The sequence below is a fragment of the Delphinus delphis genome, chromosome 2, assembly GCF_949987515.2.
Source record: "Delphinus delphis chromosome 2, mDelDel1.2, whole genome shotgun sequence".
Lineage (NCBI taxonomy): Eukaryota > Metazoa > Chordata > Mammalia > Artiodactyla > Delphinidae > Delphinus > Delphinus delphis.
The window spans coordinates 9,431,557-9,448,783 of record NC_082684.1 but is presented as its reverse complement, the minus strand read 5'-3'; the positions used below and the strand labels follow the sequence as shown (position 1 = coordinate 9,448,783).

Sequence of the window (17,227 nt, the reverse complement as noted above, 5' to 3'; positions counted from 1 at the left end):
GATGCCATGGCTAACCGGGTGTGTGTGGTGGAGCGGGGCAGGTTCAAGGTCTCTGATCATGGATCAGCTCTGTGGCATGTTATCTCTTAATAACCATGGCTTCCCATGATCCATTGCTCTGTGGCATGTTATCTCTTAATGACCATGGTCCATTGGAGGATATTTGTAAACTTTCAGAGCAGTTAACATTATGGATCGCTGAGACTAGGGAAGAAAGAATGACTTAAACAACCTTCACATTTTTAGTAATCTTATGGAAAGGTCTCTTTTATGGGAAGATCTCTCCAGAAGAACTAAATTACTACATTAATAGTAATCCTTGGAATAAGGTAACATGTGCTTGAATGTACACGGAGAGATTAATTTAACAATACTTTCCAATGTTACCTTGAGAGCGGCAACCAAGAATGCTGACACCAGGTAACTATCAATAAAATATCTAGGAATCATTTTATTTTTAATTAACTGGGGACCAGGCTATTACTATCTCGTTCCCTGCATTGCAAGTTGTCGTACACACACACACACACACACACACACACACACACACACCCCCCCCAATCAACCCTCACTCAGGAATTCAATGCCATTCAAGCTATGGCTAAGGGAGATGGTAAAAACAGGGTAAAGTTGAGGTTCATGGGCTCTGGGGCCTGGAACAGAGGTGAGGTTGGCCATGAGGCCTCAGCATTGAGATTAGACAATCCATGTCACAGACAACAGATGGGGAAGGCAAGACAAAGGAGTAGCCAGCTTAACGATGCCCGTGAAGGCACAGAACACTGACAGCCTTTTCCGTGGCACTTTTTTTTTTTTTTTTTTTTTTTGCGGTACGCGGGCCTCTCACTGCTGTGGCCTCTCCCGTTGCGGAGCACAGGCTCCGGACGCGCAGGCTCAGCGGCCACGGCTCACGGGCCCAGCCGCTCCGCGGCACGTGGGATCTTCCCGGACCGGGGCACGAACCCGCGCCCCCTGCATCGGCAGGCGGACCCCCAACCACTGCGCAACCAGGGAAGCCCCCGTGGCAGTTCTTTTGTTTATCGACAGGTGGAAGGCCTCAGCATTCTCTGTGGTCTTTTAAAATTCTCCGTGAACACTAAGGTTCCCCCTAGCTGGAGAGCTAGGAAAACTTCGATTCAAATGGGTTTTGAGTATGATTAAGTGTCTGAGAATGGATGCGTCAGAGCTTGAATAACATCTGAATTCTTCTCAGGAGAAAGCTCTTAGGGGTGTCTGTCTCTCAGCTGGAAATCCTGCCAAAGGCAAACCTACAACCAGATATCTTGATTATCTAACTGTCACCCGAAAACAAAACCAGCAGTAAGAAAAATGCGAAATGTAAATTTGTGTTTACTTTGAGACTCAGAGGAAGGAAGGCTTTAGGAAAATCAGTACCTGGAATTCACCGTGGTGTAAACTGGACCGGGCCAGTAAGGATCAGGGAAGCAGTCCTTCATGTGGACACTAGGAACAGTATTTAATCAATTTCGCCTTTGCCAATGCGCTTCATAAGGGGATTGTAATAAAGCACATTTCTCCTTTTCTGGTTGGAAAATCTTTGCTTCTGCACACAGGCTGTGGATTACTGCATGAGAAAATGTTTTCTTGTGTCCATCACGGTTTTGCAAGACAGCTGAGGCGGGGAAATTGACTCTGTTTATGTCCAACCTAGCTGAGGACAAGACAGTGAAATGGCCACAGACGTTTTTTCCCTCTAAAGAACACATTTTGCTTTTCTTTGCAATTCCACTTGGAAAGAAAACAAATTTCTGTTAATAGTGCTGTGCAGCAATGTTGCTCTGCTGGATAAACGCACCTGGCCGAGGAAGTCTCTCCCTGCCTTTGGGATCTATCAGATACTCATCACATTCTGGTCGAGCTAGCTGGGGCCCAGGCCACCAGCTCTTCAAGGGCAGGTGCTCTGCCCAGTTCAAGGTCTGGCACCAAGTTTGCTGAATGACGTCCCCACTGACCCCAACAGAAGCCTAACAAAGGTAAATTAGCTTATTCCGTAGCGAATCCTTTTGAAACACAGAGGAACATCTTAGCCTCGTGGGTACATTGGTGGCCCAGAAACGATCCACGCCGTCATTCATCCATGAGTTTACATGTGAGTGCGTCTTCCTTGTAAGAGAGGCTTGGGTGTAAAAAGATTTCCTCCAGATGTTCACCCTTGAGATTGCCTGAATCTGTCCATCATCTACCTTATATTACACAGGCAGAGGAAGCCATTGCTCTTTTTGATGGACTTCAGGTCCAGTGATGAAACACTGTAGATTTGACCGAGGCTGCTCTGAAGATGGATTTATTTTTCAATAGTTGTGACTATGTGACCAGCAGGCACTGCAGAAATCTGAATAATTGTCATGAACTGCTGGATCCTTATGATCTCAAAGTTCACTCAAACTCTTAGCCACATCACTGCTTAATAGGACTTCAGCTTTTGCTGAATACCCCCAGTGATGGGGAGCTCACTCCCTCCCAAAGCACCTCACTTGATATCTGGGTTGCTCTGATGCCGGGGGTTGGCAAACTGTTCTGCAAAGAGCCAGATAGTAAATTATTTAGGCTTAGTGGGCCATACAATCTCTGTAGCAAATACTCAAGTCTGCTCTTGTAGCGTGAAAGCACCATAGACGATACATGAATGAACGGGCAGGCTATGTTCCAATAAAACTTTGTTTACAGAAGTAGTCAGAGGGCCAGGTATTGATCTAAGTGTTATCCTTCCTTGTCCTGAAAACACCGTCTCCCCGGTGGCCTAGTTCAACGTTTTGGGGCCACACGTAGGAGCTAATGCAACCCTCTCCTATAAGGAAGTCCTTCATCTCTTTAAGGTGATGATACCCTCTTGCCAAGTTATCTGTTTCCTTTTCTCCCATGATCCCATCTCTCCTCAGTTGTCCTAATTCCAAGTCTCTCACCTCTTCTTTTTTTTTTTTTTTGCGGTACGTGGGCCTCTCACTGCTGTGGCCTCTCCCATTGCGGAGCACAGGCCCCGGACACGCAGGCTCAGCGGCCATGGCTCACGGGCCCAGCCGCTCCGCGGCATATGGGATCCTCCCGGACCGGGGCATGAACCCGCGTCCCCTGCATTGGCAGGCGGACTCAACCACTGCGCCACCAGGGAAGCCCCTCTCACTCTTCTTAAGTGTGGTTGGCTGAGTTATTTTATTTTGATAACCTCGTTAATATGGGTGTTGGAAAGGAAAGATTCAGACCTAAAGCCTCTTTTTCTAGGCAAAAACAGTGTTTCATTTTACCTGTCCTTTAAGACACCCTCTCCCCACTCCACAGGCCCTATTCTTTATCTCAGCCGCCCTGTTAGCACCAACGCTGCTTATCCCAGAGGCTGCAATCACCAGGACCAGACCACCCAGGCAGAAGCCACAGGTTCCAGCCATGAGGTCTGCTAGGTATCAGCTTTGAGGCTGAGGGATCATCCCACCAACGAAAACTTCCTCAATGCCCTGAATCCAGGGAAGAGCCCCTCTTCTGTGCGACCACATGGCCTGCAGGCAACACAGCACTGAGCCCCGGTCTTGCCACCCCACCCTGCTGACTGGTCTCTCTCCCCACTAGACTGTCAGTAAAATGAGGGCAGGGACCACGGTGTGTTCACTGCTGAATGCCTAGAGCCAACAGAGTGCTGGGCACAGAGTAGATGCTCAATAAACACAATATTAAATGTAATATTATAATATTCAATGAATGAACACACAAATGAATGAATGAGTTGTAAAAAAATCCCGAGAATGGGTGAACGAGTCAGGCCTCCTGTGCATACAATGTACCCACGACACGTTGCCAAGCCTGCTCTCGCACTTAGTGACCCACGCAGTGGGCTCTGACCCTCGCAGTGGCCCTGCAAAGCACTGAGGTTGGCAGGCATCATGACCCCATTGCCCCCGTCAAGCACGGCCAGTAAACCTTTGCCTGGTGGCTGCCGGGAGGCTGGGTCCTCTCTCTGGCTCTCTGCCGCATTGTCCCTCCCCACTCACCACCCCATAGCCCCGGCTCAAAAGATGTCCTTGCTTGTGCCTTCAGGGAGGGGGCCAGCACTCAGAAACCATGGTCTCCACAGCTCCTGTCTATCCTCTTGCTTTCCTGTCTTGGGTCTTAACTCCTGCCCACAGGAGCTGCTTATTCATAGCTCTGCGAATTTCCCCTATACAGTCCTCTCGATCAGTCCATTCCTGTTCATGTCCTCTCCACATACCCAACACCTACTCATGCCTGGAGACCCAACTCAAATGCCGCCTCCTCTGTGCAGCCAGCTGCAGTCCTGCAGACAGATGTCTGCACTTTTATCACTTCTGTCTATGTCTCCAAGAATAGTACTTGGTAATCCCGATAAGGCAGAGCTTATGAATTCAAAATAAAATTGAGGGTCTAATGATGATAACAATAGGTAGCTTTTATTGAGAGTTAACTCTTCCAGGAACAAATCCTGGTAACTTTATACACACATCTCATTTGTAATCCTAAATGTCAGGCAGACATTTTCTATAATATCATTGTCTCCATTTTTCTTTAGCCTGGCAGACAAAATAGAAAAATGGTTAGGAACATGGCCTTTGGGGTTAGGGAGACCAGGCTGCAACTCCCAAGTCCATTCATTTGCCAGCTACGTGACTTTAGGGAACCTATATATAACCTTTTTGAGCATCCCGCAGAGAGGGGTTAATGAAGTTAAAATTAGCACTTGTAGATAGAGCCCTCGGTACCTAGAATACCTGGGCATGAGTTAAGCCCTCTATAAATGTCTCGAGGAGGACTCAGAGGACAGAGCGTTTATCTAATTCATCTTTGCACCCCTAGTGACTAGTATTGTGCCCAACTTCCAGTGAACAGTCCTTACAAATTTGAGGAGATGTCCCTCCACTGCCATGCAGATGGACATCCTGGAAAGATGTGGCCCTGGGGGTTCACGGGTTTCCTTAATCTCAACGCGCTCATACATTCCCCACCTGTATTAAGAAAAGCATGAGGAATAACAATATGATGCAGAGGGAGTCCCACCGGCTGCCCTCTTGCCCCGCCCCCATACACACACTGTAAAGGATGAACGTGCTGGCTTTGGCTTTGACGCAAGCCAATATTTTTCAAATCTTTGTGCACAGTGAATGAGATGTTTGGACTGTCAAATCACATTTCCTCACAGGCTGCCTTGTTTCCTGAAATAGTGGGGCCCAGATACTGGTTGTGCATGGAATACAAACTTTGGGATTTTGTTTATTGTGAGCACTGGGTTCCCTGACCAAATCAGATGTCCAATTATATCTGCATATTGGGAAATCTGGGCTGAAGAAAGAGCCGGCTGCCAGTATGGTGCCAGGAGGCAGTCCTTCTGGAGTTTCTGTGGACCAGCTGCCTGGCTGCCACCACCCATAAAAACTGGTTGGGCGACAGTGTTGCTCCCAATTTCACTAGAAAATGTTGGATCTCAACTGGCACATGGGCTGGGATGCAAAGTGGTTTTCTCAGAAAAGTGCTGCTGCCTTTGGGCCTCTGTTTCTTAAGATACAGGTTTCTGTTTGGATGGGTTTGCAGGCTTTTTCAGCAAGAGTTACTGACATCTGAATAATAACTATGGTAATCATCATCATCACCATCGGAGGAAGAATCCTGTCAATGGGCTAACAAAACCCGCTGGGGTCCTGGTATTTCCCAAAGCCCCTCAGGGATGGGATCTGCCCTGGTGAGACCCCCTGCTAGGATATGGGAACTTTCTTGGGCAAAGAGGTCCCCCTTCTCCTCTGTGGGGTCATCTTCTGCCTCTTTCTCCCCATATCCACACCAGAGAGGAAGAGAGGACAGTAGGGTGAGGAAGGGGTGTGGGCTTGGTCCAGGGGGTGAGGCGGCAGGAATGAGTGGTCTTCCCAGGAGTGGGGAAGTGAGGCTCTCTGCACCCAGCTGCTGAAGAGGGGCAGTGGTGGTGTGTGGGAGCTTGGAAATCAGGAGGCCTGGGCTCTGCTTGCTTTGAGGCTCCCAGTGGCAAGTCATCTCCCTCATCCAGAAAAGTGGTCCCTACCTGCGATGAGGACTTTCACAGACCCTTGCCCCACTTTCCTGGGCTTTGGGGTATATTTTGGGGAGGTCCTAGATCAGGAGACTGGCTGTAGCTTTACAGCTAATACATGTTCACATTTGTGGGGCAACTTAGGTGCTAGCGTTTAGCTACAGGCTTTGGGGATGAACGCTCTATTTTACGGAAGATGTGAAGTAACTTAGGGCACATTCCATATACATATTGCGGGAAATTGGAGGGGCCCCAAATCCCAAAATAGGAAGTCATCCCGAGCCAGATTGAAGTGTCTACCCCCAATATGAGCAACTGGATACAGGGGTGGGGTCGGGTGCGGTAGGGTGGGGAGGTGCCAACACTGGGGTTGGTTTGATTACAACGAAACTGCCCCCGACATCCTGGGCTTCCATGATGAAGAGACAGCGCAGGAGCAAAATGTCCAGGAAGGAGTGAGAGAGACCAGAGGAAGGAGGCTCCTCCGCCACCCGAGTCCTCGTGTCCCCAAGTACGTCACGTGGGTGGGAGTGTGTCACACACCCCCACGCGCCCACTGCCACATTCCTCACGCTCCTGCCCCCGGCCGGGCCCATATACGCGCGCCTGTAAGCGCCGGGCCTCCACGGGCCACGTCGCCGCCACCTGCTGCTGCATCCTTAGCGAAGGGGAAGGCGCATCTCCGCGCCTCCCACCCGACCTCCACCTCGGTGTGGGCCTTCCTCTCACCCCCATACTCCGGGGCCGTGTGTAGGACGTCTTCCCCGGGCCCCTCCCCAACGCAGAGGGGGAAGCAGAAGGAGGAGCTCCGGCTGCAGCCACCCGCCCTCCCCCACCTCCGGAGCTCCCCCTCCCCTCCCTTCCCCTCGGCTGCCGCAGCCCCGCTAGTAGTGCGAGTCAGCGTGGGCTCCCCAGAACGAGTCGCTAGGTAACAGGGCGGGCTCCGCAGACCCGGGGCCGGGGAAGCCCGGGCGTGTCGTCAGCAGCTGCGCTGCGGAGCGGGGTCCGGGGGCGCAGGGACCCTTCGCTGTCCGGGCCTGCTGACCAGGCTGGCCCGCCCCCTCCTCCCAGGACGCCTTAACCCGCGCGGTTCGCCGCCGCCGAGGTGCCCCTCCCTTGCGGGGACCCCGACGCAGCCAGCCCCTTCCTCCTTCCCGGCCGGTGCGCACAGCTCTGCGCGCGGCAGAGTGGGCGCCCCACTGTCGCGGTCGCCGTCGCCGCCGGTAAGCTGCTCTCGGGGGCCGGGGCTGGGGCGGGGAGGAGGGGGAGCGGGAAGACCGGGACAGCTCCCGCCACCACGGCCGCCGGACCAGCCATGTGCTAAAGTTTCCGGGGCTCCGCGCGGGCGGGCGCGCGGCGCGGGGCTCAGCGGCGCGGTGGGTGGGGCGGCGCGGTCCTGCTGGGTGCCTGCCACCCCTGGGCCCGCGGGGCGCAGCTCTGCGCGCTCTCACGCTCTCTCTTCCTCTCTTCTCTTACGCGCTGCCTCCCCGAGGTCCTCCTGCCGAGCCCCGGCGCGGGGCATGAGGAGCCCCGGGGCGCCGCCCGGAGACTACCCGGCTGCGCGCACACCTCGACAGCGGCGGACCGGGACATGAGCCGCGCGCGCGGGGTCCGGCGCCCGGCGGCCAGCTCCAGCTGGCAGCGGCCAGCGGATCGGCGCTGCCCGGGAGAATGAGGCAGCAGCCGGTGGCAGCCTTCTCTTTCTCCTCCTCTTCGCCTTCCTCCGGCTCAGGCACCCCGGGCCCGGGCCAGGCTGTGGCTCTGCTGCGTGCCCCGCGCGCCCCCCGCCCGCCTCCGGATGCGCTGCTCGGTAAGCCAGGCCCTCCGCCGCGGAAACAAAACCCCTTCTCACGGCCCCAGAGGCTGCCTCCGAGCCCCCTGCTCGGCCCCCACCTAGAGCCTGTGGGATTTCTTACTGAACCCCTGGATTCCCCTGTTCCCCAGACCCTGCCTAGAGGCCGAACTGCCCGGGCGCCTTCGAGACCTGGTGCTTTCCCGGGCCATCAGGGAGGCAGATGCGGGCTTGACACGCAGGCAGGAGGAGACCTGTTTGGTCTCGATAATGCTATATGCAACCTGGGTTCAGACGCTTCATTTGTGGAGGGAGACGACTCGTATATAGTGACCTCGAAACTGGTGTCCAGGCTGTGCTGGGTAGTGTGTCTCCAGACCACCAGAGGAAGTGCGTTCCCCTTATTCTCTGGCTCAGTTGAGGAAACTGAGGCCCAGGGAGGCTGAATGACTTAATCAAGGTCACAGGGCCAGGAAGCGCAAGCCAGGGAGCCCAGGATTGGAAACCAGGGTGCTGTTTCCACCTCTCCCTCGAGCTGACCCTTTTGTAACAAACACACCTGTCCCATTTCTTCTACTAACTGCTTCCGTCTGGAGTTACTGCGTGTGTGTGAAAAGACTTGTGCTGATGAGTATCTGCTTGGATGAAATAGATTGCTGGTAGCATGTATTTTTAATTTTTTTGTCCATCCCTCCATCACATAGCTGCTCACCCTCATGTGAACTGTAAGTGCGTGGCCACTTCTGTTCAGGTAGGAGGAGGATATGTTCCCCTGGGTGCTCTCTTTCCTGGGATTCTGCTTCTCCCAGGCCTCTTCAAGGTTGGAAAGGGCAGAGTTCAGATCCTCCTGTGTGCCTCCTCTATGCTGTGTGTGCCCAGCACACGCTCGGCCTCAGAACCACGTCGTAGACCCTTCTGTGGTGTGAGGGCTAATCAAAGCTCGTGCCCCTGGTTGTGTACGTCTTAGAGATGGTTACTTAACAGGCTGATCCCAGATGGCCACTGTGTAGGAACCAGCCCTGCCCGAAATTTTATCTTGGTTCAAATTTGCCAACCTTCCATGTCAGCAGAACTTCCCACATCTCAATCCAGAAGAAAAGGAGGGGGGAGGTTAATGCAGACAGGAGGCCTTAGCTTGCCCCCAACTCTCTGGTTGTGTAGCTCTTAACTGTTTGCTTAAGTGCATTTAGGTCGACCCTGAAAGGGAAAGCCACGCGGAATCACTTGGTCCTGGTCCGAGGGGCTTGTTTACTCGCTTGAGTCACCAAGCGTTGAGCTTGGTGGTCTGCGGAACTCGGACAGTGTTGGTGTCAGTACAGGGAAAGGCCATCGGTTTCCCTGTCAGTGAAATGACGGGTCACACTGGATGAACTCTCAGATCCCTTCCAGTGAAGGGATTCTTCGAGTGGCAGAAGAGGGGGTTACAGGCCGGAGCTAGGGGGTGAGAGCTGATCAGACCCACACATTTGGAAAGATAGCTTGTTGATCAAATAGGTTGTTGATTTCCAAGAGGAGGATATGGTGCCCGAGGGAGCTGCAAAATTCAGGTTCCACCCGAAGGAGGTGAAGCCTGGGCAGTGCTGTAGCGGATTATTTATTGGGCTAAAGCATGGTGGCTATAAAATGTCCCAACGTGCCGGATTGGGTTCATGGGACAGGTTAGGCATTTCATTTGGAGAGATGACATTGACCCCTAAGAACTGATGAAATACAACGCATCAACTCGATGTCCAGCTGGCTCGAAAGTGACCAGCTGGTGAGCCTGCCTGTGCCTTTCAGAAAGAAACTGTCATAGCTGCATAGGTAAAACCTTCTCAGCCTAAACAATTAAAGCAAGTAAATAAAGTGATTTTTAGACTCTCCTCTCTCCATTGTTTGCTGATTATATTAGGGAAGGGTGGAGCCTGTCTCAGCAGGAATAGAGGGACTGTCACAAGAAAGGGGGGCCACTAGGAGGTTTAGACCCTGACTTGGTCTTTGCCTGTAATTACAGCTAAATTCATCAACTTGCCCTGTGGGCACTTAATGGGGTTGTTATAGATCTTTTAAAGATGTGGATCAATGAACCTTTTAAAGTGTTACTGAATCTCAAATGAAACGGGCACGGCCCACCTTTTTTTCCCAGAAACTGTGCTTCCAGCGGGTCTTATGACTGTTTGATATTTACGGAACCAAAGCAAAGCTTTCATTTTTGACAAGCTCACGGGGTCTGTGAATGGCAAGTAAGGCATCTTGTGTGGACATATTAATCTCCCAGCATTGTGTGTTTTAGCTCCGCACGACTAACGGGTGAGGTTTTGAATCAAAATGAATGCAGAGAAACAATCTTCATGAAGTTACTTTTGGAAATGATGATGTAATTATGAGAGAACAGTTTTTATGTCACATATCGTACTATTGCTACCCAGAGCCTGATTCCACAGAAAAATATGACTCCTGTTCCTCATAGTCAGTTTTTAATGCATCAGTTCTCTCTTATTTTTTGCTCTTTTTTACCCTCCTGGCGTGAAAGTGTGCAATTGAGAAAAAAAAGTCTCCCTTTTCGATTCTGTTTTGTCTTCAACCCACTTCTTTTCTGGAAGATTGCTAAACCTGACCTCTTCCACACCATATATAATGGCCTCACGTTCAGGTATATTCTAGGTGCCTCATGTTTCTCTTGGGAGAGCAGGAGGGGTATGCATCACAAATGAATGACAACAATGAGACGTTTCCCTGGTGGGCATCCCATTTCTAACTCGGGAGTCTAGACCAGGAAGTCTTTTGATCAGAGCTGACAAGCCCCACATTGTGAGAACCCACTTCGGATGCTGCAGCATTTGTGCAGTGTTGAGGATGTACGCAGGTACCTATGGGGTGTGTTCCTTTTCTCTAAGAGGAACATCCTCCAGAGGCCAGGAGACCTGGGATTTATTCTTGCCTCTGCTGTGAATTGGCTTTGTGACCTTGGATAAGTCATCTCCATTCTTGGGGTCTTCATTTACATCTGTGCAATGAGTGTGTATGTTTGTATGTGTCCCTGTGTTCATGTGCATGTGTGTACATCAGTGCCAGGAGACCCCCTCCAACCCTAAGCCCGAAGAGTCCTCGGAATCTGGATGTAGCTGGTTATTAATAGCTCCAGAGTGCCCTGTACTTTGAGGTTACATAACATTTTCAATTAAATATCTGTATAAACAGTAAAGAACTGGTCATTGTAAAAAAGTGTATTGATTATCCTAAGCGGGGACTCTACCCTGTGTGATGAAAGAACTTTTCATCTTAAAGGCAATAATGCCAGCTTTCCCGTCATGGCACCTTGCGGGTGGCATCTTGGCACACAACGGAGAGGGCTGAGCCAGGACCCTCTCTAGGGTCCATGCGGCGGGAGCCACTATGTAATTTGGGTCAACGGGGTAGGAGAAGTGTCACATCTAGCTTTATAGCTCGAGGCCCAGGGGACATGGAGGTTTCGCCGTAGTCTTAGGCTGTTCCTGGAAGGTAGGAGGGGAAGTATGTAATTACTGTTTGCAGTTGTTTTGAAAATGGAAAGTACTTTAATTAGAGCCTTGAATTCAGCTGAAGCTGAAAAATGGTGAGAAGTGCGTAGATTTGGCAGTGGTGTTTTTGCCGGGTTCTCTGGGCAGACTTACTTGTCACACTTTAAATAGTCTGTGGTCAGAGGTCAGGTTTCCTAGCGAAGCTGCAGTCATCGTCAGATAAAGAGGGTGGGAGAAAGGAACCACCAGTCCTTAAACATCTTGTCCCGCCGGCTCTGCAAAGTAGATCTTACGAACCCTTGTTCTAGATTCGGAGCCTGAGCTTGGAGAGCTGAAGCGCGTCGCTCGAAGTCGCACAGTTATTGAATGGCAGAAACAAGCACGATTTCAAGTGCGTTCTGCTGGGGTTGAAAGCATCCTTCCCTTACCTGCCACACTTCATGTCCACTGATGCTGCAGTGTGTCTGGAAATCGAACCCTGTCCTTCTTCCCCAAATTTTAAATAACAGTATGGCACAGAGAGGGCATGCCAAAGATTTGATGTATATGACATATGGGGGTGATGTCGTTCTTGAGAGACTCCTGAATCCAAAATGTTGGATTTCTTTGAACTCTATGTCGAATGTATTAGAGTTGAAAGATACTCAGAAATAAGCCAAGTGTTACCCTACCAGGGTTAGCGTTGGTAGTTCTTCGGGGGACGCTAAAATAACTCCTTAGGTGCCATGTCACCCTGGGTTCTATGGGAAGTGATCACAAGCTGGCACGTGGGATATTTTGGAAGGCGTTGCCGGCCTGCACCTCGCGAAAAGGGACGCAGAATAAAAGTTATGTAACAGAAGCTTTCGGAAAGAGCGTGACTCCTCTTCCAGCATGCCACGGGTTAATCCTCCCCCAGACAGCAAACTAGAGAAAGAAGTAGAAGGAGCAGATACAGGAACTTAAAGGTTCACCTATAGCTCTTAAGAGTTTCCAGGACTTAGAGGAGGAATTGTCAGTTTCAAGAACTTTTCAAGCCCCCAAATAGAGATGCCGGAACAAATAGAGATGCCGTAACAGCAGATACTTCGTGGAGCCTGCGGAAGTCCACCCACGCTAGCGTAGCTGCTGCCATCTTTGCTGATAGCTCTACAAATCTGGATGGCTATCATCCGTACCCAGGACAGAAGATTCCAGTATCCTGTCTGCAACACACAATTTACAGAGGGTAAAGGGAAGTCATTGAAATCACCCTTCCTTACATTCTAGTAATGATACTCAAGCTGGCTGTCTTCGCCAGCAGTTTAAATTCCTTCTAGCTCTGATGCTGGCCTTGCCCATGTCATAGGAGTGATGTCTTAACAAAAAGGACCTTCCCACCACCTCTTCTGGATTCCCGAATGGCTTCTGTGCCAAGAGCTTCGAGGTTCATGGAAGGTGATTAATGAGAAAAAGCAGACAGAATGAGTTGGAAAACTCGATTGTGATTCACCTGTCATCTGTAAAACACCAAAACATCTTAGCAGCCAGCACAATTTTTCGATGTGGTGAATGAGAAATTACATTGCATGTCCCTAGTGAATGATAAATTACATTGCATGTCCCTAGTGAGACCTGTAGAGTTTGTACCCTTTGCTCCCAAGCCTTGAGAGAACAGATTCCTGGTAGCTTCAGTTCTGGGCCAGATTTTTAGTACCTTTGGCTAGTCAACGGCAGAGAATGCAGAAGTGGCCATACAGAGGCATCGGCAGTTAGGCAAGAAGGCCGTGAAGTCCCTGGCCTCTGATTTGTGATTCCTGTGAACACTTATTTGGGGCCTAGTAAGTAGAAATGATTTAACACCCATTTCCAGCATTGAGAAGCACAGAATTTTCCTAAATTTACTAAAGAATTTTATATGTTTCATGCCGTCTTTGTATGTGGCTTGTGACGAGTGTAAATGAGACTCTACATGGGTTTGAAAGCCTGCACCCTTACAGGCCCTTCTGGTGGACGTCGAGGGCTCGCCTTAGCATTTGCTAGGTGGAACGCTTCTGCACTCGACATCACGAAAACCAGAATCACAGGTCAGGTGGGGTGTTCGGGAGGCTCTGTGTATTCTCACTTCAGTTTCTCAACAAACTGTGATGAGCCACTCTCTATGCCTCCTTTAGCATCCCCAAGCAGAAGCACACATAAGGAATGCCCAGGGCCTCCTGTCTTTCCATCATCCCAGGTTTTGAGCCTATGTCTGCTAATATAGTCTGGGATCCTGACCAAGACCGTTTCGTTCTGCCACAGATAAGCCACTCAAGTTACGTTGGCCTCTGTGTGACCCGCCCCGCCCCCCCAAAGACTCTTGCTTCCTTTTCGTTCAGAAGATGGATGATAATGGCAATCTTTTTTTTTTTTTTTTTTTGCGGTACGTGGGCCTCTTACTGTTGTGGCCTCTCCCGTTGCGGAGCACAGGCTCCGGCCGCGCAGGCTCAGCGGCCATGGCTCACGGGCCCAGCCGCTCCGCGGCATGTGGGATCTTCCTGGACCGGGGCACGAACCCGTGTCCCCTGCATCGGCAGGCAGACTCTCAACCACTGCGCCACCAGGGAAGCCCGGCGGTCATCTTTTAATGATCCTATTGACAAGTCTTCTGTTTTTAAATAAAGTGAATGTGCTTTGACAGCATCATGAATAAGTGGAAAGTGATTTATGAGTGCATGTAGTCCCAGTTCACTTGCTGAGAGGGCTTTATTGAAAACTTCTGAAAAAGTAAGCCCGGCTTTGCAGTGTTAAACATTAAAGGTAGAAGTGGAAGCCCGTGTTCTCCACCCAGAAAGCAGGATAGAAGAATACACTTGTTCTCTAGAAGGGAGTGTTGAGACTTTTCTCAGTGTTACCGACAAGATCAACACCCGTCTGAAAATGTCATACAGGTGCTGAAGTTGTCATAAGCCTGCTCCAGGTATCCCTGTGGAATTGGAGAGCTGCTCTGTCCATCTCTCCAGGCATGATGCTATCTCCTCCACTGGGTGTGCCTCTCTGGTCCTGCCTGATCACTGGTGATCACTGGGGTCGTTCTTCCATCGGACAGGTGTTGATTGTCAACAGTAGAACAAAGATTCAGTGAACACCAGCTCTGTTCCAGGCACTGCAGGGCATTGGGGCTGCAGTGGTGGACCACAGACAGCTGCAGTGTATCCACACATGGCTTCTGTTCCTGTAGGCCTGGGACGGTACCACTGCCCTTTAGGGCCCATCCCAAATCTGCAGCGGAGCAAGGAGGCCAGTGAGGAGAGCCCAGCCTGGGAGTGAGGGGGCCTGCTTGTCAGCCCTGTCTCACCTGGGCACCTGGGGACAAGCCTCAGCCCCACTCTGGCCCTCCACTGGCTTCCCTCGGCTGTGAAGTGCAAGGACTGAGTCATGCAGGGTTTTTTTCCAAGAGGGATCCAGGTACCACTTCTGTGGAAGCATCCAGGGAGCTTGCTAAAATACAGATTCCTGGGCCTCGTGGCAGACCTATTGAGTCAGAACCTCAGAGGGTAGGGGCCTAGAATCTGTATTTTTAGCACCCTCCCAGTAATTCTTCTCTCAGGAGCAATAAAAATGCGAGAACCAGATTCTTCTAGGTAGTTAATCACTCGTCCCCTTCTTGCTCCAAAACACTCAGAATGTGGCGCCGCCTCCCATGCTGGCCACTCCCCCCACCTCCACCCAAGCCATTCTCTTTCTGCTTCCCTGCTGCCCTCTACAGTTTGCTTTCCAGTGGCCCCCAGAGGGAGCTTTCTAAAGGACCATGACCTTTTCTGCTCAGAGCTCAGAGCTCGCCAGTGTCCCTGAGAGCAATGGCCAACGACTTTGGGAAGGCCTCCAGGGCCCTGCACGATCTGGCCCTGGGTCCGACCTCCGCTCCTGCCATCTCCCCTTGCTTCTCCCCTTCTAGCCACACCGGCTTCGTGCCGTTCCTGAAACCCACACAGCTGCCCGAGAGCCCTGTCACTCTCCATGAGCCCAGGGGACCTGGGGACTGACAAGGAAGGGGGCTCGGCCGGTGGGGAACAGCCCCGAGGAGGTGCTGTTCTCTGTCTCCCCACTGCTTTGAAACTCTCTACGGACGGATGCTCTCACGCTCACTGGGGCCAGTCTCAGCTTCCAGGCCCTCCACCAAGTACATGCTGTTTCAGGAGCAGCCCTTTAATTCAGAGCACCATATTATGGGGGGAGTCATCACTGGACGGGATCACTGAAGTGGGCCTGGAGATCTCTTTCAGAGGAATCTTCTAGAAAGACCCCGATCCCCTCCCTTAGGCTGGATGTTTCTTCAGCCACAGTTAACCCTGGGGGCCCTGCCGTCCCTCCTCTTCCGTCCACAAACATTCCCAGAGCGGCAGCTATGTCCAGGCATCATTGCAGGCCTGCCGTACACGGGAGACGCAGCGGCTCTGGGGTCTGCTTGGTTTCGTCTCCAACTCTGGCTCTTGCTTTCATACGGATGGAACAGGGAGGCCTGGACCACAGTCTTCTGGCCTGTGTCTTCTCCCACCGGGGAAGAGGAGCTCTGGCCTGTTTTTCAGGAGTGGCTCTCCTGGGGCCCGGCTGAAGCAAACCGATCTCAGAAATATTGAGTGCGTGCTGGGTAGGAGGGAGAGATGGACCATCTCGTAAGATTCGCTTCCAAGGAGACCTGACCGCATAAGCTGGTATAGAGATTTAAGACATAAACCGTGTCTTAGACAAGTCAACACATGGCACTAGTTCAGGGTCCCTTGAAGCCAGCCTGCCTGGCAGTGTGTCGTACGAAAAAGGCCATGAAAACCTCAGGCCCTGCTGTGTCCTGCACATGGTAGGTGCTTCTCCTTGAATCTCGTGGAAAGAACCATTTTCACTCTTAGCATCCATCTCACAGGTTCCTGCAGGGGACACATGGACCAGGCCGTCACTGAGAGGCCATCAGGTAGGATGGTGTGGGGATAAAGGGAAAAAAAGATGCTGTCTGTCTTCAGTGGACCCCGAGACAGTCGGGGAAACGTGTAACGACCCTGTAGCTAATTAGAGTGGTTCACGTGCCCCGAGAAGGCAAAGGTGGGAACGATGGCTTTGGATGGGGGAGGGTGGGAGCATGAGTCTTGAGAGATGAGTAGGAATTTGTCAAGCAGAGATGAGGGCGAAAGGCATTCTGGGCAGGAGGGAGAGTGTGAGCACATGTGCAGAGGCCGGACCATCAGGGGTGGGTGAGCAGGTGGTGCGGGGCTGTAGCGTCGGGCTGCTGGAGCAGAGGTGCGTCAGTCCTGTCCCAGCGGGAGTGGGCCTGGAGTGCCGGGTTAAGGAGTGTGCCGTGTCGTGCAGGTGATGGAGCCGTGGGAAGTGCTTGCGTGAGGGTGTGGGCTTTAACAAGACAGCTGGTGGTCCTGCTTCCTGCTCGGCTGTATTATGGTGAAGGTGTGTAAAAGGTATACATGTATTAAAAGGTGTATAAAAATAAGGCATCGTCTGTGCAGGATAAGTGTGACTGTCTGGGGCATGACCTCCAGGCCCTGTTTCTCTGATTGCCCTGTGTCTACTGCTCTGTATCTGTTGAGTGATCCTCCAGGCCCCGCTGCCCAGACCCCAGCTCCACTGACCCTGCCAGACTCGGAGGGGAAGCGAGGTGGCCATTGGCTGTAGCACTTGCTGCCCAGCCGTCGTGGACTCCGGCCAACGGGAAGTGGAGCAGGCAGTGTCCCAGCCTGATTCACTGAGCCGTGGGTCTCCCTGCACCTCTGCAAATGCATTCAGGCTGCTCCTGGCCTAAAAACAATGCTCCCAGACCTACAAACACAGCTGAGAGAATCCAGGGCATGCGTTCCCCGGCCAGCTTGCCTGAGCTTCCCCCAGCAACGGGCTCGGTGGGCGGGAAAGGGGTCAGTTTCAGGAAGGTGGGCGGGAAAGGGGTCAGTTTCAGGAAGCAAAGCCCATGCCATTCTGATCGTTAACTTTGAAATC

The 17,227-nt window shown here is 51.8% G+C and overlaps 1 protein-coding gene across 1 annotated transcript in view; it reads left to right on the top strand.

Moving 5' to 3' along the window:
• Positions 1-6,440: 6,440 nt before the first annotated feature.
• TUNAR (TCL1 upstream neural differentiation-associated RNA) overlaps positions 6,441-17,227 on the top strand; it is a 48,691-nt gene continuing 37,904 nt past the window's right edge. Inside the window, exons 1-3 of the mRNA XM_060003325.1 lie at positions 6,441-6,533; positions 7,094-7,245; positions 7,515-7,832. Coding sequence (XP_059859308.1) covers positions 7,821-7,832 — 12 coding nt within the window. The 5' untranslated portion in view covers positions 6,441-6,533; positions 7,094-7,245; positions 7,515-7,820. The remainder of the gene's footprint in view (positions 6,534-7,093; positions 7,246-7,514; positions 7,833-17,227) is intronic.